Below are 23,861 nucleotides of genomic sequence, written 5' to 3'. Positions count from 1 at the left end.
TTACATACGAAACTTTCATTCCCTCACCTGAATATATATCTGGAGCTAATAGGACTGCTGCCTCTTCCCTCCTCTTACTCAGGGAGATGAATCAATCATCTTGTCAGGATGCTGCTACTCTCTGCAGCAGCCCACTCACCACAGGTACCACACGCACCTTCCCTAGCAGCTAACTCAAAAAATAACTCACTTTCATTAACTCTGTACAACAGTTCGGACTATCATCAGCCCTGATCCTGGCTATTAGGCTGGGATGCCATATTTATGAATCTCTTCAAAATAATCTGGTGTTTGGTCAGAAAACTAAAATTTACATTTCTGCTTAAGCTCCCTACTATGCTCGAGCTAAGAGGCTAACACCCTTACAGGTAGACATGAATGGCTCATAGGAACTATAATGCACTGTATTTGTCCAAGACTAAGTCACTAAGAACTCTTCTTCTGACTGATGCATTCATTCAGTCAGGCAGTGAAAGTAAATAAGTGCCAGGTCACTGCCTTGCAAATGTTAGTACCACAGCAGATTCTTCTTTGGCCCAGGAGGTTATGTCCCTTGTTGAATGTCACATGACTCTAAAGAGGCAACAGACCCCTTCAGCCTTAAAAGATCTCTTGACAGAGCAGAACAAGAGTTCTTTCTTGGTAGCATGGAAGAAAAAAGAGATTCCAACTTCCTGAGCTGTTGGGATCACTGGGATTAAAATTAACAGGTCAAACTTCTGTGGGGGAGTCTCACCCACCCCTTCATTGGTTGCTATGTAACATCTGAGCCATGCACATTCCATACATGTTTGGGCAGTATTGCTATCATGTGCATGACAGAATTTACAAGCTCTAGCCCATTTGTCCTTGGTTTCTGTACACAAATGGGTTTTTGTATATGTAAAGTCTAACATTTAAATGCAAAATGATAGCACTCAAAAATACATATGCAAAGCTGTACCTGCACAAATGCAATCTATGTTTTGAAAATCTGACTCTTAAGAGTTCAAGCTACATGTAGGGAATACCAGGATTTGCCTTTGCCTCATTTGGGAATTAAAATAAAAGGATAAGAGATTAATAGCAAGGCCCTCTATGAAAATGGAAGGGTCACCTTCTCTTGGTAAATGATGATAAAAGGTTTTGGTTTGCGGACATGAGACAAGTGCAGCTTCTCTCATGGTAGGCCTTCTACAGAGCACTGGGCAGGGTGTGGTTGAACCAGGCCCGGTCCCACACATTGCAGCATTGACCACCAGTCTCCGTGGTTTTGGACTCAGCTTGTATGGATGTTACCTCACTGTGCACATCCTAAGGCTGGTTTATTGGCTTTTCTGAGACTGGGAGGAGTCTGAGGGACAACAAAATAATATGTGATCTCTTGGGAAGAGATCAATGCCACAGCCCACATACTGACTTCCTTTTCTCTGTTCTTTAAAGAAAGCCACTGTCTTGAACAAACCTAGAGGGCACACACATCTCCCTCTGGTGTGAACCAAAACAGGACAGCTGGTATATATGATGTGTGGGCTGCTATGGAGGGAGAGGAGGCTCCACAATCCGAGAAACAGGTTGGTACAACTATTTGACTCAGAAGGGGAAAGAAGGAGAATGTCAGGACCTGAGCCATGGGCAGTCTGACCTAGTGGTCGGAGTAGGGGTAGTCAGACCTCATGGTCAGAGTTAAAATCAGTATCTAGGATCCAAGACAGAGGTGAGAGCAGGAATCAGAGCCCAGGAACCAAGCCAGTGGGTCACAGCAGGAATCAGAAACCAGGGATCAAACAGGAGTCAGGTCCAGTGCAGCAGCCAGTCAGGAAGCCCCTCAGTTGCTCAGACAACTTCCTATGCCTCCTTGTGGCCAATCGCTGGGGCTGGCCATCGTCCCCAGTTAGGATCTTCGAGGGCAGTGCCTCTGCGAGGGGTCAGAGTTCTGTGAGCCCCTCATATGCAGTAGTTTTGGGTCAGCTTCCCAGGAGAAGCCAGGGTGTGAAAGCTGCCTGAGAACCTGTGGGCCTTTACAGAGAAGCCAAATCATTGCAGAATGGGGAAGCTTCAGAACATGAATGCTACTAATGTTCCCTTTAGTTGCATATTACACTGTGGATTACATATACGCCACCAGCGGTTTTGCTTATAGGTAGGCTTGGAAGTAAAAGATTTTTATCAGTAACTGTTGGCAAAAATTAATTTAACCATACACACACCAACCAACAAAAAAATATTTTCATCGATAACAACAGAAATTTACACATAAGCAAAGCAAGAAAAATGCAGCTTGATAATTTATCAGTATTTGATTTAAGGATATTTACTTCATAGTATTTTGACAAGTGATGTTAACGATTGTATTTTAACAGTTATAAAGCTTTAACTGTTTTGAATCTCAGTGTCTACTGTCATTAAAAAATTATTGTCTAGACCCTCCCACAATTTCCTACAACTGTGAACATTTAAATTTAAATTGCTAAAATAATTTAAAAATGCTTAAAACCAATAATTTTGTACAATTGTGAAAATCAGGAAAATATGCTAAAAATTAAAAAATATTATCCATAAAAATTACAAAAAAATTAAAAATCAATTTCTGCCAAGTCTATTTATGGGCTAAAATTGTTACCTCTTGAACAGTATAGACAAAAGAACTGTGAGTGAAACCCAGTAGTTCTGGCACTCTGATTGCAAACAAGATATCTTCCAAACTGTGAAAGGGACCTCTATTGGCTAACATTTATTTATTATATGTCATTTCAAATTGTTTTTTTTTGTTGCATGCTTGTTTTATAATTCCTAGTTTATCTGCAGGTGGTTTACATTTTGTTGGTTTTAGGAAAGAAAATACTATCTGTACATATTGTTTTCCCATCAGAAGATAAGAGAAATGCCTCCTCACTTGCATAGCAGTAAACTCCTCAGAATTCCCCAGTAGTCAGAGAGGCTTGCAACTGAACTCTTAGGAAACTGAGAGATCCTAAGAACACTGGGTAATCCTAGATGCTGACTGGCCAAGGCCGGGCAACCCTTGTGGAGTTCAGGGGTTGAGTTTAAAAATTAATTTTTGGGGTACACAACATGAATAAGTTTGTAAACTCTTCTTTCCTATCCTGAACTCAAATCTTTCTGCCCACTCCCAAATGTTTAGCTAAAGTGATGCCTGTACTCCTGCATGTTCTAGGAGTAGAACCTACATCTCTCCACAATGTGGAGCGGTGAAATACACAACGTTTTTCATTTGTTTCCTCTTCCCTGTCTCCATTTCTTTTGCAGCATCTCCTAACCAGGATTCTTACTCAATAATTTTCGAGCTGAACTTTCTAATCCATGTTGTTTGAATGGATTTGAAGCAGGAAAAATACCATGCAATGTTCATTCATAATATATATTTAGTGTATGAAAGGTCCGCCCTATGCCTTAAATTTCGGAAGTGATAAACTGCTCTTATTAATTATTGGGCAATACCACGTACTTGGAATTGTTCAAACAGGGAGCAAAATCACTTTTATAATGAGAGAGAGGCAGGTGAAGCCTCCTTACTACTAAGTAATGAAATTCAGAAAGATACATAAACATTTATTTTAGTGAATAAGGGAAAAAACAAGAATAGTTATTTGAGACCCCTGTAGTTACTGCTGAGGTGCAAAGTCCAAAATGTTCCCTGCTTCTCCATGTGCCTTTTCTGAATCTAATTTCTGCTGTTGCTCTAATTTCCATTTGAAAATTCTACAGCATGAGTTAATGACTTTTTTTGGAGAGGGAAGAAAACTCCTTAAAGTGTTGATGTGCTTTCTGCTTTAACTAACTAGCTTTTCAGTGCTTTATAATGAAAATTACCTGTTAAATGTTTCATAATTCTTTGAAACATGTCCTATCCTGTTTGAATATGCACTCTTGTTCCACATACCACTTAAGGACTTTTAAAAATACATTTTACATCATATATTTATAGTTCAGTTCAAATATTTTATGGAAGTAAAACATGTTTATCTTTTAGCCTATTCTCCCATAAAACAAATGCAGAAATAAACATAAAATGGTATATGAAACAAATAAAACACAATACTGCAAAATAAAACTAAATCAACACAATACCCAGAAATATACATGATCTGTCTGACTGACTGTTGCTCATCTTCAATATAGATTTTGTGACCATTATGGGACAGATTGCGTATGCTTTATTATAAAGCGCCTATTCTCCTCTTACTCCAATTATGTAAAAAAGAATTGTGCATATGCATTGAAAGCTGTAAACAATTACTTGCATTGAGTGGAGAGTACACATCTTAAAATCCTTTGACAACTATTTTTCTTACTGAATTAAATACATTTGCAAAGAACCATAATAGCTAGTAAAAGGTTGATAGATCTTGTATGGTACCAAAACATGCTTTTAAATACTCTTAAAATAAAACAATTAGCCCACAAAAGAAATAAAATGTAGCCTTTGCTCTATTGACATAGCAGGACTAATTTACAAAGCCGTATGTGAATTATCAACTCAAATACCATTAAAAGCTAACATCCTGGGTGAGTCCTGTGAAAAATTATCCCAATGCATTTTGGTTTGTCTCTTCATAGTCAGAGGCACAGACTTAAATTTTCCTATAAACATTCTGGCATGCAAGTCTAGACCATTCATTCATATAGCATGTGTCAGAACTGTGTGATAGATAATTTATAATAGTACTTTGCCTTGTGATTATTTTCTAAATGCAAAATCCTATTTTTAATACTGAGAAGCTAGTAGAGATGCAGCTGAAGTTATACATAATCAGCTCCAGGTTTTTGGTGTCATCCTCTCTGAACAGGCATCTGGAACAATCAATAGGCCAATCCAACCTTAGTCCTAACTTTTTCCACTACTTAAAATGGCAATAGTGTCCCCAGAATTACCCCCCAGAAACACCTCCACCCTCCACTAGTAGACAATCTTTATCATTTTGTTCAATTTCTGGCCATGACAGGTAGGAAACCCACCTCCTCTGAGACCATTCCTAATGCTAATCTTTAAAAATGTCAAAAGGAAACTCTTAAGAGATAGCAAAACCGTCTTCTTTTCAGTGGTCTTGCGGACAACCAGTTTGCAGAGTAGATGATTCCCAGGACTGCTTGCAAAGATTTATCCCCTGTGGTGATGGCTATTTGCTTAGTCATTGATAATAAAGCACACTCACCAGGATTAAAAACATAAAATAAACATGATGTTAGAATGAATGTTTTTCAGAGGAACAGAACAATGGACCTAATACCTCAAATCTCTGATTGCTGACTTTCTTTCCCTTTTTATTCCAGACAATTTTAGGTCTTGGGTCTCCTGTAGCTTGGCAGATGAATGATGCGACTCCTCCAGAGACCCCTGTCTGATCAACGGGAGTTCTTGTAAACTTTGGCGGTGCTAAAACAAGAAAATAAGTAACAAAATAAATCTAAGCAGTAGACATAAAAAAGCATGTCAAGCTGTCAAAATGAAAATAAAAAAAGGAGGAAATACTTTGTTTCTGTAGGAATTGTATTCACCTGTAAGAGAAGGCTTTTAAAAAAACCTTAAAAGGTCAGGGGAGCACTTAGAGATTTGACTAGTAAAATGTGTATTAACACAGAAATCTAATACCATCAGAATAGGAAGACCATGCATTAATTTTATCACCATTATAAATAAAAATCTAATTTGTTCTCTGTTGCAAAATGAGCTCATCAATCAAATGGAATAAGATCATGGTTCATGGCTTAATGTTACTACCAGGGGATGTCATGAAAGCAAGTTTTCCACCTCTGAGCCATTAAAATCAGTGACATTTAGGACAGAAACATTTGAAAAAGTTTGAGGAGACGGGTGTAAATGCCTACAGATTAAAAATCCAGACCAGAGAGGAGAAAGGACAACTGCTTGCCCACAGTTCAAAAGACACCACATTTATAAATCCTGGCCTATCTCCCAAATTATGCCATATTTTGCTGAAGGAACAAGGGAAAGAAGATACTGTATCTGCAGAGACACGGTGACAAGAAAGAAGAGAGAGTGGGAGAAAGGAGAAATGAAAAGATAAGAGAAAACATGGGGAAAAAACAGAAAGGAAAGGAAAGAAGTAGGGATTTTCACTAATTATTTTCTTTCCTTCTGTCCAAGAAGAATAACATCCCTTGTGTTAATGTAGTCAAACCTTGATGAAGAGAATCCTGGTTAACCAAAACTCTCAGTTATACCAAGACCGGATATGACCTTGATGTGTGAAGTCTGACCAGTGCATGCAGATGTATGTGTTGCAGAGTCCTTGAGTACAGCTGCTGCATTCTCTTGCATAACTAACCAGCCTTCAGCAATCTATTATATTTGGGGGAGCTAACTTAAAGTTAGTGTTTCAAGGTCAGTGACCCAGTGTTTCCATTGTATCAGTTTCCTTTATTTTGAACGGGTATATAAAGGTATTATATGGAGGTTACTATGTTTATCTTGAAATGGAGTGGAATTAGGTTTTGGAATGCATGGCATGGATTTAATCAACAATACGGGTCTAACTCAAGTCCTGTGCACCTCTTCTGGCCCATCTTTTTTTCACTTTTCCTTTCCCCCTTTTCTTTCATCATCTCTCTCTTCTCTCAGTTATTCTCTTTTGTTCTCTTTCCTTTTCTTTTCCAGCCCTCCCTGGTAAGGCTTCTCCTTTGTACTGTTTTTTTTTTTTTTTAATTTGCTACTTCTCACATATCACTTCTAACCTTATGCTCTGCTGAATTGGCCTTTCCAGAGGAAGTGCTTCTTGTCACGCAGTTATCAGCAATATAGAAAACCAGGAGACTATAAACAAATATCAATAACCATGGTAGGAAAAATGTTAAAATCAGTGAAAAAATGATGAATTTTGTTCAACATCTTCATTAATGATCTGGATGATGGGATGAACTGCATCCTCAGCAACTTTGTGGATGATACTAAGCTGGGGGGAGAGGTAGATATGCTGAAGAGTAGGGATGGGGTCCAGAGTGACCTAGACAATTTGGAGGATTCGGCCAAAAGAAATCTGATGAGGTTCAGCAAGGACAAGTGCAGAATCCTGTACTTAGGATGGAAGAATCCAATGCACTGCTACAGACTGCGGACTAACTGGCTAAGCAGTAGTTCTGCAGAAACGGACCTGGGGATTACAGTGGACGAGAAGCTGGATATGAGTCAACAGCGTGCCCTTGCTGTCAAGAAGATTGATGGCATATTTGGCTGTATTAGTAAGAGCACTGCCAGTAGATCAAGGGAAGTGATTATTCCCCTCTCTTCGGCACTGGTGAGGCCACAGTGCCTCTGGAGTATTGTGTCCAGTTTGGGGCCCTCCACTACAGAAAGGATGTGGACAAATTGGAGAGAGTCCAAAGGAGGGCAATGAAAATTATTAGGGGGCTGGGGCACATGATTTATGAAGAGAGGCTGAGGGAACTGTGCTTATTTAGTCTGCAGCAGAGAAGAGTGAGGGGGGAATTTGATAGCAGACTTCAACTTCATTCTTAGAGGTGGAATCTCCATCCTTAGAGGTTTTTAGGTGCTGGCTTGACAAAGCCTTGGCTGGAATGATTTAGTTAGTTGGTCCTGCTTTGAGCAGGGGATTGGACTAGATGACCTCCTGAAGTCTCTTCTAACCCTAATATTCTATGAACTACCTGAAGTGGGGTTCCAAAGAGGATGGAGCTAGGTTGTTCTCAGTGGTGGCAGAACAAGGAGCAACGGTCTCAAGTTCCAGTGGGATATTGGTTGGATATTAGGAAAAACTATTTCACTAGGAGGGTAGTAAAGCACTGAAATGGTTACCTAAGGAGGTGGTGGAATCTCCATCCTTAGAGGTTTTAAGGCCCAGCTTGACAAAGCCATGGCTGGGATGATTTAATTGGGGTTGGTCCTGCTTTGAGCAGGGGGTTGGACTAGATGACCTCCTGAGTGAGGGGCTTGGGTCTCAGAGGACATGTGACCATGTCACCTAATACTGGAGTCCATCTTAAACCTGGTGCTTTTCCTTTTAAAAGCAGGGGTAGGAACCTAGAGAGACAAAAGATTCCTGCCTTGTAGCAAAGCTATAAAAGGGGGTAGAACAGAACAAAGGGGCTGCCAGTCATGAGAAATCCCCGAGTTACCACCTGAGCTGGAACTTACAAGGTCTGTACCAGGGGAAAGGATTGGAAGCTTACTGGAACATCTTTGAGGGTGAGATTTACCTGTATTCAGTTTCTTAAATGTATTAGGCTTAGGCTTGAGTGTTTTGTTTTATTTTGCTTGGTAACTTACTTTGTTCTGTCTGTTATTTCTTGAAACCACTTAAATGCTACTTTTTATACTTAATAAAATCACTTTTGTTTATTAGTAAACTCCAACTAAGTGATTAATACCTGGGGCAGCAAACAGCTGTGCGTATCTCTCTATCAGTGTTATAGAGGGTGGCCAATTTATGAGTTTACCCTGTATAAGCTTTATAGAGAGTAAAATGGATTTATTTGGGGTTTGGATCCCATTGGGAGCTTGGTGTCTGGGTGCTGGAGACAGGAGCACTTCTTAAGCTGTTTTCAGTTAAGTCTGCAGCTTTAAGGCTGTGGTTCAATCCTTATAATAAATAAATAATAATTGGAGATATACCAATCTCCTAGACCTTGAAAGGTCATTGAGTCCAGCCCCCTGCCTTCACTAGCAGGACCAAGTACTGATTTTTGCCCCAAATCCCTAAGTGGCCCCCTCAAGGATTGAACTCACAACCCTGGGTTTAGCAGGCCAATGCTCAAACCACTGAGCTATCCCTCCCCCTTTGTGGTGCAGCAGGCTTGCGTGTCTGACTCAACAAGACAAGGTTCTGAAGTCTCAATCCATCAGAGAAAATGGGCTCAGAGGTAGTTTCAGCACATCAGGTGACAGTCCCAAGGGGGTCTCTGTGACCGAACCCATCACGGCTACCATTATAAATGAATTTATTGTACTGTACTAAATAGCCATATTTAATATAAGAGAATCAAGAAGATCCTGAGTATAACAAGATGAACCATGTATTTTTAATGCTATTGTTAAAGTGTTACAAGCAAATTGTGAAAAACTGTTTGCCAACAATGAGAACAAAATAATGCTGCTGGGAAATTCCCACATTTTGAATAGATGTGACAGGTAAAATATGCATTACTATAGTCTCAATTACAATTTAAATTGACTTGATCAGATAATATTCCACAATTATTTTATGCTTCCATCAAGGTTTTATTTCATTAAAAAAAAAAAAAGAGGAGTCTCAGGATTCACAATCACAGCAGTTGTTTTAGTATATATCAAAACCATTTTACAGTTAGAGTGTTACCTCTAGTGATGGAAAGTGGCAGCAGAGTTTAGTTGATGTAATTAGGCTATATAAGCAAGCAGCTTCTCAGAATGCTCTGGGAACCTTGACCTGTTCACTGAACTAATTCTGTCTACTGAAGTTCTACATGCTTGAAAAACAAGTGCACTAGTAAGTCTAGAACTAACAAAGTAAAGAGCATGTCACTGTCCCTATAGGAATCCAATTACTATAGTGAAAAATCTGTCGCAAAACAAAACCGGGATTCATGAATAGCCAAAGAAATAACAGGAAAGAAATGGGAAAATCCTGAGCCTGAGATACAAACGTTATGCCTGGATCTCAAGAGAGAGAACAATTAAATCTGATAGAAAGCATCTGGCTTTAACAAATCCTGGTAGTTTTGGACCTTTTTCTGTGTACGTATTAACCTTCCATTCTGATAAGTAAAAAGATTGGGCCTGAAATGCTCATATTCCATTACACAAGCTGTGATTTTGTATTATCAAGATAAAGTTGAAATATTACCACGCTCCTTTTATTCTTTTGACAGTGCTAATTCAACAAAACACCTGCAAAACACTTGAAAGAAAAATGCTGGGTGGGTGAGTCATTTGATTAAAACAACTGTGGGTTTAGGCTACTCAGGAAATATTTTAACTCAAAACTGTATGAATCCACACACACTTTACACCACATCTTCTACAGATTAGCCCACTGATTTAAATCTCACAACAATGAAGCAACAAAAAGTATGACTTACTTTCTTTGAGCCATTTAAGTGGTTTGTTTTTCAAGACTATACGCTGTAAATCATATCAAGGATTAAGAATGGCTCCTTTTCACTCCCTACAGCCGCTAACTCAGTTATCTTGGGGCGGGAATATACAGGATATTTTTTTTAATCTTAAACTAAAAGTACGTTGAATCAATTCTTTAGATGAATAAAATAGTCTATTTTAAGATTTTATAGCGCTGCCCATCAACATACTATATAAGGCAGTACCATGCTCTGCTGTAAAACGTAGTGGTGAAAAAAGGAGAAATAAAGGGGAAATTTCCCCTTATAAAAATCCAGAGCCAAATTCTCTCCTGGTGTAAATTAGTACAACTCCAGTGAAGGCAATGGGGCTGGCTGCACCAATTTATACCAGAAAATAATTTGGCCACCCATTTTAAAAATGACTTGAAGCCTTTATTTCCAATACTGTGCAAACTGCACTGCTGCTTAAGGAATATTCTGCCCTAAAAACTGTAAAGCTAATGCTTTCTTATACAGAGATATGCATGCTGACTGTTGAGACAAAAATAAGGAGCAGGGGTGGGGCTTTGGGGGAAGAGGTTCAGAAAAAGGGCAACTAAAATGATTAGGGGTTTGGAACGGGTCCCATATGAGGAGAGATTAAAGAAGCTAGGACTCTTCAGCTTGGAAAAGAGGAGACTAAGGGGGAGGGGGGTATGATAGAGGTCTATAAAATCATGAGTGATGCAGAGAAAGTGGATAAGGAAAAGTTATTTACTTATTCCCATAATACAAGAACTAGGGGTCACCAAATGAAATTAATAGGCAGCAGGTTTAAAACAAATACAAGGAAGTTCTTCTTCACGCAGCGCACAGTCAGCTTGTGGAACTCCTTACTTGAGGAGGCTGTGAAGGCTAGGACTATAACAGCGTTTAAAAGAGAACTGGATAAATGCATGGAGGTTAAGTCCATAAATGGCTATTAGCCAGGATGGGTAAGAATGGTGTCCCTAGTCTCTGTTTGTCAGAGGGTGGAGATGGATGGCAGGAGAGAGATCACTTGATCATTACCTGTTGGGTTCACTCCCTCTGGGGCACCTGGCATTGGCCACTGTCGGGAGACAGGATACTGGGCTAGATGGACCTTTGGCCGTTCTTATGTTCTAGATGGAGCGGGAGGTGGGGCCTCAAGGGAAGAGGCAGAACAGGAGTGGGGTCTTGGGGGGGAAGAGGAGGAGCAGGAGGGGGTCATTGTCAGCGATTAGAAAGTTGGCAACCCTAAACCCAGGCCACCGAGAGTGAGCAAGCTAGATTACACTCCATCTTGAGTAACACCAGCAGAACTGTTTACTAAGTTCCATACATACCTGTGCAATTCTACTGAAGGCAATGAGTTTGCAGAAATATAACTGTAGGCTTAGTTTGGCCTTCACAATGTACAGTATTGATTCATAAGAGAGGAGGGGGGAACCTATTTGGCTCTTAAATCCCAGGATGAGGTTTTGCAGGGCTGGGGTATTTAATGAAAAAAATGTTAATAGTAAACTGAGAACATTTGTTATGAGAATGACAGAGGCAAAAAAATGGGACCCAAGATGATATTTTTACAGTCACTTTTCGGAGGAAAACAACATTTTAAAATAGTTCTGAGAAGAGTTTAGTACGACTTTTATTAGCAGAGACCAAACCTTCCAATTTAACGGTGAGAAGACTGGGAATTTCTTTTCCCCATTGTTTCATTTCACCAAGTAAAACAATCTACCACGTTGAAATTCCTCTCTCTTTAGCAAGAAAAAGCTGTCCACTGGAATGAGTGTTCAATGTGATGAACAGTGTTTAGAGTAAAGAGAGAAGTCTAAACAGTGTGCATGTTATCAGTGCTGCACTTGTTTCATGATAAACTCATTCAGAAGACTAAGTTATTGGAAAATTCTTCCACTCTGAGAAATATGGCTGTGTTGCTAAGTCAGAAGCACAACAGTGATACCTATATACATTTTTTAAAAAGTAAACTTTTGTATTTTGTGTGAATATTTTGTGACCCCACAAAAAGTGTAGGTACAGCAGTGTCCCAACTTCCCATCTTGAAAATATGGCAACATTATTTAGTTGACTAAAATACAATACCACAGAAGTCAAGTTATGATTAAAAACCTGTGTCCTCCTTTGGATGAAAAGTAGAGGTACTAAACATGTATGAGGCAGAGAATGGAAGAATTATGGTATTCCTAGAGTTTTCAGACATTTACTGCATAAAACGTTTGATTTTAGCAGTTCACCTCCTTATATTGATGAAATTAAATTTAATTGGGCAAGTCAGTTAAATTGTCAGCTTCAGGCTCCCCAAGTGCAAAAAGAGAATAATACTTCCCAGTTTTATAGAAGTGTGAGGATAAATTCATTAATATCTGTGAGGCATTCAGCCAGCTGGCTGGACAGATACATAAATATCATGTCGTCTATCCATCAACCCATCCGTGAACATACTCATCTAGTTATTTATAAAGTGCCTATCACCAAGGTAAAATTATTTTAGATCAGCCCCAGACAGGGAAAAAAAAGTTGTTCTTGTTACCTTTACTTTTATGGAGGTTGTAAATTAAAGTTTGATACAAATGATCTCTGCATTAAAATGTTGTCAATATCTTGACTCTGATTCCATCCTAATTTGCTAGGCGCTCTGATGGCAAATACAATTACCACCCTACACACACATATTCTGCTTATTAACATGAGGACAATGTCAACTGCGAACTGACAATTATTTTTAACCTCCCTTATGTAATGCTCTCCTTGGGGAACCCGGAACTGTAAGCCCCTGTGTTATCTCCTTTGCCTCAGCAAGACAGAGCTTTGCTGTAGGTTAGATTGTGAAACAGCTCCCTCCACACCAGTCTGTTTGCTTCACCAGTGAACTCGAGACTCCCAGTCTTAACCTTGGCTGGCAGGTAATAATCAGTGAACCACAGTTCTTGAGTTCCCTAGGGATGTCTCTCTGCAATGCCCAATCCCTCTAATTGGGCACTCACAGAAATTATTATGTTTGCTGCCTCCAAAGACACAGTACACAGGGCCGACGTGGGGGAAGCTTCCCCAGCTTCGTCGGCCCGGTCCGCCCTTGCTGGGGGGCCCGAAAATATTTTTTTCACTGGAGCCCGAACCCACTCTCAGCAGCCCTGACAGTACACACCCCAGTCTGTTACTTTAGCCCAGGTCCCACACATTACTTTAATGTTCAACACTGAGATGGTTTTATAACAAAACAAGAATACGTTTATCAACAAAGAACACAGGTTTAAGTGATACCAGGCAAGAATAAGAGACACAGAAAAGGGTTATAAACAAAACAAAAATAACATGCTTTCCAGTGCCTAAAACTTAATTCTAGCAAGCTATGTTCATGCCTAAAACAATTTCTCTCTTATGCCAAACTACCACCATCTCCAGTCTTCCAGGCAAGGGGATCCAACTTTCACAAAATCAGAGGACACTGTCCCCTTTGCCCTTAACCTCTAGATAACTCAGGGGTTCTCTCCTATGCCTTTTATAGTCCAGCAAACCTTTGAAATGTATTCTTTTGCAGTGTATCCCCAGATAAAATTCTCCCCTGCTGTTTGCCTCTTCCTATTCATCTCCCATCCCTCTGTTGACTCCTATGTAAAAGTAACATCCATAGTCTTTGTCATCACCTTGCTCGATTTACATTGGAGCCACAGGCAAAACAACATTCTCTTGTCTAGGACAAGACTTGTCTAGAATTGCTTATCAAGTCTGCCTCCAAAACATATTTTAGGAACATATTTCCAGCACACGTACATAACTCTTCACACACCATCTGTACGTACATCATGCAATGATATTCATGACCAGCGTGCCATCCATTTTTATGATACCTTAGTCAATACACTTTTATAGTACAATAATATTGTATACAATCAGTCAATTCAATTGCTTATTCTTTGGGGTTCAGACTTCCTGTTCTTGCCATGGGGTGTCTGGACCCTGATTGTCACACCTTTGCAACTGCAGTCCAGAGTCCAACAAAAACTCTCTTGGCACAGTTCATTAACACGGGAAATTTCCAATACAATAAATTCCACCAAAGGAAAAAAGATGCAAGCAGTTATCAGCTACCACTTTACAGATTCTTTCAGCATTTTTCTACTTCTGACTGGCCAGCTTAAATGTTCCAACAAAACAACAATTAAGACAACGAAAAGCTACATGTAAAGTATAGAATAAATCTATAGAATAAATCAGTGCTTCATTTGTCTACTTTTAATTGCATGTGTGGACATCATAGAAACATGCAATATTGGCTACTAAACTCATAGCCCACAATGAACTTATTTGATTTAGCAATTTAGCAATACTTTAAAAAAAATTAAGGAATTTAAATCATAAACTGTTTATATTGAATGTGATGTGTTTTATTAAAGGGTGGTGATACAGCATCCTTTTGTAATCTAGAGCTATACAAATGAAAATTAAAAGCTCTGAAACATTTCAGAAAAGATATTTCTAATGTGCAAATACAACACAAATGGTGAATCAGTGCTGTGAAATGTAGCCGACACCATTCTCTGTCTCTCTCCCCCACTTTCACAGTAGGCCAGGCCCTTCAGTGAAATGTAGGTCTACGTGCTTAGCTCTCTTGTGTCACTAATGTTACAGTCCTAACCACATCTGTATCTGTTGAAAAGTGGCAGCAATATTCTCTCCTTCTCCCTTCCATGATGTCATGCTCCTTGGAAGCTTTGCCAAATATCTGAAGAGCTGATGTTATAAAAAGAATAAACCTAGTGTGGTTTACAGTGCTGTCCTATGGTGAGTGCATGAGGATGCAAGTGTTACAGCTCCCACAAGATTCAGGGAAACTCTTCACCTAAATGTTATGACAATTAGTCATTGTTATAATTGGTAATCCTGGAGGAAACCTGGCTGACTGCAATGTAAGTTTTCTCTGCAGAGCTGTTCTAACAATTTACACAAAGGTGCACAATGGAAATGCGTATTTGTCTTGCTTTAATAGTTATTTTAGGAGAAAAAAAACAAAGTTTACCATAATGATTGTTATTCTACAAAATTTAATTTGCATCACTTTTTCTGTTTTATAAAATATGATGATGATGATGATGATAAAGTATTGTCTGTTTTTGAATGTTAAAACTCAGATTATAGACTTGAGAACTTTCAAGAACTGACAATGTTTCCCTGCTTCCCAGTTAAATTTGTTTTGCTTGGCAAGTTTCCTAGTGGACTTCAAGGAGTGTTCTGCTTTCTCCCTTCCACAGATATAGAAGGCTTTGCTTGGTGATATATACATTTGTATATTATTGTTGTTTGTCCTTCAAGTTCCAAGATGACCATGACATCACTGGTTGGTTTGGCTTCTGTGAACATGTGAGTGGCTGCTGAGGTCAATGGAAAGGCAGTCACTGGTCTACCTGTTGATAGATTTGAAGGTGATGACTTATGCCATTAACAGAAGCAGAGTAGAAGCTGATGGATGGACTATAGCAAATGTGTGCATAATGGACTTATGGCGGCCAAGCTTATTATGGACCAGATACAAGGTGAATGTAGTCCATAGTATATTTTCATTGACACTGCAATTGCTCCTTTTGCTTTGATTTTCTCTCTCAATTAGTTTGGCACACAAAACATATCCCTGAATTTTATACACTGAACACCACACAATGCTAAATAATGGGACTAGACTCATTAGACCAGATCCTCGGCTATAGTAAACTGGCATCATTCCACAATAGACATAAACTGATTTACACCAGCTGAGGATCTATCCCACTGTCTATACTACACATGGGACATCATACGTGGCATAGTGTGATAAACATTTTTTTAAAGTATATACACAGTGCTAGATCAAAGTCTAAGCTCTGGGTTCCAACACCAGGAACCACATGTGGAGGGCAGAACCTCAGCTTTGTTTTGCATATTTAAAAGGAAGTTTCTAGCCCTTATGGTTGCAAAGAAAAAGCTTGAAAATGGGACACTGCCACTCTAAATGGGGACTGGACTATGGTAAAAGTCAGGGCCATACAGGTGGAGCCACAGGTGGGGCGTATTTTGTGACATAAACAGGGCACCAGATTGCATTAATCCAGCCCTGTATGTAAACTTTAGTATGTTTCTGAAATTTGGAATAACTTTGACCATTCGGTGTCCAGAATCAGAATTTCCCTGCATCATACTGTAGCACATACTGCATTAGCCTAACAGCAAAAACATCCGTTAGGGGCTAATAAAACAGCAAAAATATCAGTAAAAACATTGGCATGTTCAGGTGTTTCCTTACAGCTGGCCCATATATTGGTAAATTTATACCTCTGATGGAAGATACTGAAATACACAATATATTTTGGTCGCAAAGACTTGTTTTATAGCCATGAAAGCTGTAAGCTTATACACTCACAACTGTTCTCATAGAATATTTGACACTCAGCAATGCAACCTTATCACAAAATAAACAATCCAGTCTGGCAGGTGTCCACAGGGCTATAAAACTTTTCTGAATGGTGGACACAGTTACTAAGAATCACAGTCACTTGGTGTAAAGCCTCTCTATATATTATTGGTTTAGCAACATCGAGTTTCAGTGGGGCATGTGACCGGTCCTAATTCTTTCTTAGTCATAATCTTCTCATTCTTCTCATTCCATGTTATGCAGTCAGACATTCCTAGGAAAACATGTAACCAGGAATACTATTTATTCATTCAGCATCCACTATATATACTTAGCCCTACGGATTTACTCAGGAACCATTTATACATTCAAAATACACAGGCCATAAACCAGTTTACATTCAATAGTGGTAAAGGCTCTTTTGCAGAAAATGTATGAAGAATAGATAAACAGACACATATTACGTGTAATCTCCTAGCTGTAGTCTGCGGAGATGAACTGCAAATGATGCAAGATAAGAGTTAATATATTATCAAGTATATGCACAATATTTGACAAAAAAGCTTTTTTGTGCCCCTCATTTCCTTTCTTTAACAGAATTTTCAAAGCAGACTCATTTGTAGCATTCACTGCTAATTTACTCATTAATCATAGTTTATCACATCAGTTACGCTGATGATCATTATAAGCAATTATTTCTCCTTAATTCTAACCTGTGCTTACAATGTACCTGCAAATTGGCTTATGCAAGAAAGTTAATTAGGTTTGTACTTCTCAAAGAGCAAGCAAGTAGGTACTGTTTCATAAAAATGTCATAAAAATTCCCAAACAATGCACCTATTAGTATGTTTCTGTGGGCCATATCCTGTTAGTCTTCATATCCTGAAGCTTCACTACCACTCAGGTGAAATACAGAACACACCACCATTCTCAGTTCAATCCATCAACATATCTACCAACTCACCTAACTACTTACTTAGCTTCGTACAGGGCCCCTTTCACATCGGTAGCTGAGTATCTATGCTATTTTATGAATACCTAATAGAATTAAAATTATTGGTTCAGATCCCTAACTTGTATAAAGTCCATCTAGCTCAGTGGGTCTCAAACTTTTTTTTTTACTGGCGACCCCTTTCACATTGCAAGCCACTGATTGCAACCCCCCTAATAAATTAAACACCCTTTTTAATATATTTAACACCATTATAAATGCTGGAGGTAAGCGGGTTTGGGGTGGAGGTTGACAGCTTGCGATCCCCCATGTAATGACCTTGCGACACCCTGAGGGGTCACAACCCCCAGTTTGAGAACCCACAGCCACAGATTACTTGGTTAACCATGCTGTTCATGCTTGGAAACTGAAACGACTCGCTATCTTGTAAGCAAGTCTCCACTCTAGAAAAGGTAGGTTACATTTTCAGCTGGTCTAATGTTAAAATAGCAAGTCTCTAATTTGTATCCTTGGTCTATGTAGACCTTAGTACCAGCTCATTTCATTGTGAATTATGCATGCTTTTCCAGACACACATTATCTGAGCCCCAGAGACATGGGAGGAATTCCAAAGCAGCACAGACAGCAGTGGACATTTATTTGCCAACTAACATCCGTCCTTCCCCCCCACTAATTTACAGTTTATATTATTAAGAGGGAAAACAAAAAGTTTTCCCACATATAAAGAACCCTTGTGAGCTTTTAATTAACACTATTTACCAATATGTTTATACTGTAAGGCAAAATGAACTAAAGAATTTCTTGCTGTGCTTTTTCTATTCAAATTGTTGCAGGCAACATCAGAACAATTTAAGCTGATTTCTTGACAAATTATTAGGACACTTATTTTAGAACCAATAATTACTCCCCTGGCAGAGCGCTATTGTTCTAAGCCAGGGGTCGGCAACCTTTCAGAAGTGGTGTGCCGAGTCTTCATTTATTCACTTTAAATTAAAGTTTCATGTGCCAGTAATACATTTTAATGTTTTTTAGAAGGGCTCGCTCTATAAGTCAATATATTATATAACTAAACTATCGTTGTATGTAAAGTAAACAAGGTTTTCAAAAACTTTAAGAAGCTTCATTTAAAATTAAATTAAAATGCTGATCTTACGCCGCTGGCCCGCTCAGCCCGCTGCTGGCCTGGGGTTCCATTCACCTAGGCCGGCAGCGAGCTGAGCAGGGCCTGCGACCGGGACCCCAGCTGGCAAGGGGCCAGCAGCCAGAAACCCATACTGGCAGCGGGCTGAGCAGGACTGGCGGCCAGGACCCCAGACCGGCAGTGGGCTGAGTGGCTCAGCCCGCTGCCAGTCTGGGGTTCCATCCACTGGGTCCTGTCAGCCAGGGTCCCAGCTGCTGATCCCGCTGCCAGTCTGGGGTTGCCGCCCTGCCCAGAGGGGGTACCTACCTTCTCCCTGATTTTAGCCCATTCTCTTCCTCTCTCTCTACACTGAGCTGAGGGTGGGAGTGCACTGAGCACAGGGCTGGGGGTGAAGGAGCAGGCTGGGGGTTGGGCTACAGGGTCTGGCCAGGAGCTACAATGAGGGAGGGGGCTCAGGGTTGAGGCAGGAGGTTTGGCTGTGGAGCGCTTACCTGGGCAGCTCCCATTTGGTGCAAGGGGTGCAGGTGGGAATGGGGGGTGGTGGTGCAGGAGCTTCCGTTTGGTGCTCAGGGTGGGAGTGGGAATGTGGGAGGTGCAAAAGTCAGGGCATAGGGTGTGGGGGGGCTGGGTATGTTTGAGGGGTGCAGGTGTCTGGGCTGGGGGTTGGGGGTGTGGGGGGAGGGTGCAGAAGTCAGGGCCGAGGGCTGGGGGCGTGTGAGGGGGATGCAGGAGTCAGGGCATGGAGTGTGGGGGGAGCTGGGTATGTGTGGGGGGTGCCGGAGTCAGGGCTGGGGTTGTGGGGGGTGCAGGGGTCAGGGTGTGTGTGAGGGGGTCCAGGGGTCAGGGCAGGGGGGTGGGGGGTGCAGGGCTCAGGGCAGAGGGCTGGTGGGATGTGGGGGTTCAGGAAGGAGGGTGGAATTAGGGCATATCCCCTCCAGCCCCAAGGCCCCATCCCCGCCTCTCCTCCGGATCAGTGAGCACACTGTGGCTGAGGTTCCGGCTCCGCTTCTTCTGCTCCCTCTCCAGGGCCGTCAGCTGTTCGGCTGCAGGGATGGAGAGGAGGAGGAGGAGGAGGGGCAGGAACCCAGCACGCTGGGGGAAGAAGTGGGGGATGAGTGAGCTTGGCTGCTGGTGGAGGCTGCCCTGCAGCAGCAGCAGTTGGCAGGACCAAGCTTCTGCCCCCTGCCTCCGCAGGAGAGAGCAGTGGGCAGGGACAGAGAAGAGCAGGCTGCTGCCTGCCGGGGTCCCAGCCGCCAGCCCCGCCCAGCCCGCTCTTCTCTGCGGCAGCAGGCTGAGCGGGGCTGGCGGCCGGGACCCTGGCAGGCAGCAGCGTGCCATTAAAAATTGGCTCGCGTGCCGTCTTTGGCACGCATGCCATAGGTTGCCGACCCCTGTTCTAAGCAGAAGCTGTGGTTGACACAGTATCTGTGTAAGCCCCCTCTATCATTAGAACAAACATGCAGCTTCCCACTGCAGTCACACTTTTTTCCCCTCTCCGAGGTCATTGCACTGAATGCAGTCTCAAAGCCACAGCTACACTCCCCTTATAGCCATGGTGACAATGTAGGCTTTGTTACTGTAATGGTCTTTTGAAATGCTCACAATAAAAATGAAATAATAGTTTTAAAAAACTGTACCTGATTCTTTTCTGACTTACACCGGTCTGACTTCACTGATTTCAGTAGACTAACTCCTCATTTCCATTAATTTAAGACAAGAGAACCAAGACCATTATTTCTAATATTTTATTAACTTGAGAACCTGGAAATTTTTAAAATATATATTAATAAGCAACTGTTATTCAGAAAAGATTTAGTGAGGGAAGTATTCTCTCTCTGGTGCTCTCTCTGTATAAAATGGATACAATGCATATTAAAAGTTTACATGCACATAAACATGGGTGCGCGCATATGCATGTATGTATGTACAAACACAATCCACACACAACTTGGTATTTTATATTTGTGTATGTGATATTTAGTTATCTCATATATTACATATAAAATCTGGATAGGGCTTAATCTACCTGAATTAAAAAGAGGAACTTGTCAGTTAATCCAGTGTTAAGCCTTCATCCAGAAGCAAATGAAAAGCATAAAGCCTCTTGAATCTAAAAGGTTAGTGACGTGCACCAGTTCATCCCTCTGGAATATTACATAACCTTGTCATATTCACTAATTTAATGAAAGGAAATTCTGCTTCAAAGCTCTCCACTGCTCCTTTTTCAAATTTTAATGTCTGCAGACAGCATATGAATTATTCGCTAACTGAGAGCTGAAGCTGCTTTTCAACGTGTAAGTAAGGTAAAAGCAGTGGATCTTAAAATGCCAGGGAAGTTGATCTTTTTTCAGAGGAGTTTCTCTCTGAAGGGAAAGGGAGAGAAAAAAGAGCCCATGGGGATAGGTTTCAATTAATGATTGAACATGTCTGGGTTATTCCAAGCCACTAGAGAAATGGCATTCAGTGATGTTGCAGTCTTACAAAAAAAAAAGGAAGAAAATATACCGCTACCTCGATATAACACGACCTGATAGAACACGAATTTGGATATAACGCGGTAAAGCAGTGCTCCTGGGGAGGGGGGGTGGCGGGGCTGTGCACTCCAGTGGATCAAAGCAAGTTCAATATAACACGGTTTCACTTATAACACGGTAAGATTTTTTGGCTCACGATAACAGCATTATATCGGGGTAGAGGTGTACAATAAAAGAGAAAAGTAAGGTAACATAACCATTGAATGAGGAATGAGTTTATGTTTATCTAAACACAACAAGATGCATATTTGGTCATTAATATACAGAATGGATTTTTGATTGGAGAGTATGAAAAGAAAATAATTTCTCTATTACTATGACTGACTCAAAGAAAACAGAAACTGGCAATTTCTAAACGTTTACTGCAATAAATTAAGCTTCAGTGTTGCTGCTCCATAAGGGACCAATATAAGCCAATTACTACAATCCTTGCTCAGGCAAAACTCCATTAAAGCCAATAAAATTCTGCCCGAAAATGGACTACACAATTTAGCCCTATAGCAAAAACTCTCTGGACTTCCAGACACTGTAGCCAGAACCGTCAAACTGGATAACTAAAGGCACATAGGTATCTAAATAAAAGAGTTTGATTTAGGTATCTAAATAAAAGAGTTTGATTTTCAGAGAAGCTGAGTGCCCTCAGCTCTCAATGAAGTCAATGGGAGCTGCAGTGGCTCAGCATCTCTAAAAATCAGGCCACTTTAAGTATATATGGATTTAAGCACCCAAGTTAGACGGTTTTGGGCCCCAAAGGCTTAATTTTTAAACTCTGATGAGAAAAGTTAGATGGCTAAATTAATTCATAGTCATTTAGGTGCCTACTTTCAAAATTGGCCCCCTAAGGCCTGATTCTGGGAGGTGATAAGCATCCCCAGTTCAGCTTGGTAGGAGCAAATGTACACAGTACCTTGCAGGACTGAACTCTTCAACAACCCACTTAGAAACCAGTGTGTGTCTACACACACACACAGACTGAACGCTATTGTACCAATCTCCCCTAAAAATCAACATTTTTTTCCTCTATCTTTCTTATTGCTTCTTTTTCTTATTCAAATATGTGAATAGTGTGTAAATACAGTCACCGTTTTCCCTTTTTAACCCATGTCATAACCTACTGTTGGTAGGGACTGGGAAGTCACACAAACAGCATTGTGGCCTTGCTGACTGAATTAAGCAGGCCAGTGTACTATTTTTATATCAAGCAGCTTCATCAGATGTGTGTCAGCCTCGCTAGAGAGTTTTTAGTATACCACTCAGGCTAGGCTATGAGTACTTGTGCTTTTCCTGCCTCTTTTCTTCTCACCCAGTCACATTCACACATAATGTCTGATGCTTTCTTTACAATCACAATTTCTCCAATGATTTGCAGAGATTAATTTCATAGCTAACATTCAAATTGAAGTTTTAATGACAGAAAGATTGACATGCCCTAGTTGGCTGTGACTTAGTGAAATCCACAGCTGAGCTGGAAGACCAAATGGTTGATGACCCACTTTGCCCTCAGTTGTACAGTTGATTATCCTCAGTACATACAGAGTTGTCTTCAGAAATGGAATATTTATATATCAGTACTGAAATTATGGTTCATAACTATAGCGATTAGCTCGTTAGTATAAATATATCACTTCAGTGTAACGTTTTTTAGCTAAAATGGTTGATGTAAAAAAAGTATTACAGAAATAATATTGCATTAAAATGTGAATATATGGGTCAGTGAAGACTCATACACGTATTTGGTTTCTTATTAGGTCATTATTACTTTCTTCCAGAACTTTAACCTATTTCTCTCTGCATAAATTGTAACACAACTTTTACCCTTACGCTACAAAAATCAATGCTATAAAATGTGACTCAGGTCCCTACTTATGTACACAGAATATACAGGAGAACTGCTCTTCCTCCTGCCGCCAGGAGTATCCATTTATTGTGGGCTGTATCACTCCATGTAATTACCATATAAGATGATGTTCATAAAAATGTCAGAAAAAAGTTCTTAGCTGCTTCTGGACAGTCAAAGACCAAGCGTATGTCTACACTGAAGCTGAGATGTGTTATTCCCAGTTTGGATAGATGTGCATGCACCAGCTCTGCTCCAGCTAATGTGCTAAAAATAGCAGTGAGGCCACAGCAGCACTGGTGGTGACTTGGGCTAGCCACGTGAATAGGGGGAGTACCCAGGGGTCAGGCAGGCGTGCACTTATGTGGCTAGCCCACAAAGCTCTCTGTGTAGCCACAGGTATGCTGCTGTTTTTACTGTGCTAGCAAAGCCAGATAAGTTCTAGATACTAGATAAGTTCCTGGAGGATAGGTCCATCAATGGCTATTAGCCAAGATGGGCAGGAATGCAACTCTATGTGCTGAATGTTCCTAGCCTCTGATTGCCAGAAGCTGGGAGTGGATGACAGGGGATGGATCACTTGATGATTACCTGTTCTGTTCATTCCCTCTGAAGTACCTGGCATTGGCCACTGTCGGAAGACAGGATACTGGGCTAGTTGGACCATTGGTCTGACCCAGTATGGCCGTTCTTATATTCTTAACCAGAGCTAGCACATGTATATCTACCCAAGCTGGGAATTACATCCCCAGTTGCAGTGTAGATGCACCCCAAGTGTCTCAGTGAGTTATAGTCTAAGTCATTGTCTACACACAGAAGTTGAATCCCATTTTAACTTTCAGTACAGTTAATGCAGTACAACAGCTATAGTGTGGAAACAGTTATACTGGTGCAAAAATATTCATTAGTTTAATCTATAAGCTATACAGGCAAGTCTTATCTTAGGCGGGGGTTCC

The 23,861-nt window shown here is 40.6% G+C and overlaps 1 protein-coding gene across 3 annotated transcripts in view; it reads right to left on the bottom strand.

Annotated features, from left to right (window-relative positions):
* PTPRD (protein tyrosine phosphatase receptor type D) overlaps nucleotides 1-23,861 on the bottom strand; it is a 1,010,945-nt gene that overhangs the window by 297,621 nt on the left and 689,463 nt on the right. For all 3 annotated transcript variants that reach the window (XM_039543118.1, XM_039543120.1, XM_039543119.1), the window contains one exon: nucleotides 5,232-5,377. In XM_039543118.1, the coding sequence (XP_039399052.1) occupies nucleotides 5,232-5,377 (146 nt within the window). The remainder of the gene's footprint in view (nucleotides 1-5,231; nucleotides 5,378-23,861) is intronic.

Source organism: Mauremys reevesii, linkage group 6 (genome assembly GCF_016161935.1).
Source record: "Mauremys reevesii isolate NIE-2019 linkage group 6, ASM1616193v1, whole genome shotgun sequence".
NCBI lineage: Eukaryota > Metazoa > Chordata > Testudines > Geoemydidae > Mauremys > Mauremys reevesii.
This window is presented reverse-complemented; position numbering and strand designations above follow the sequence as displayed.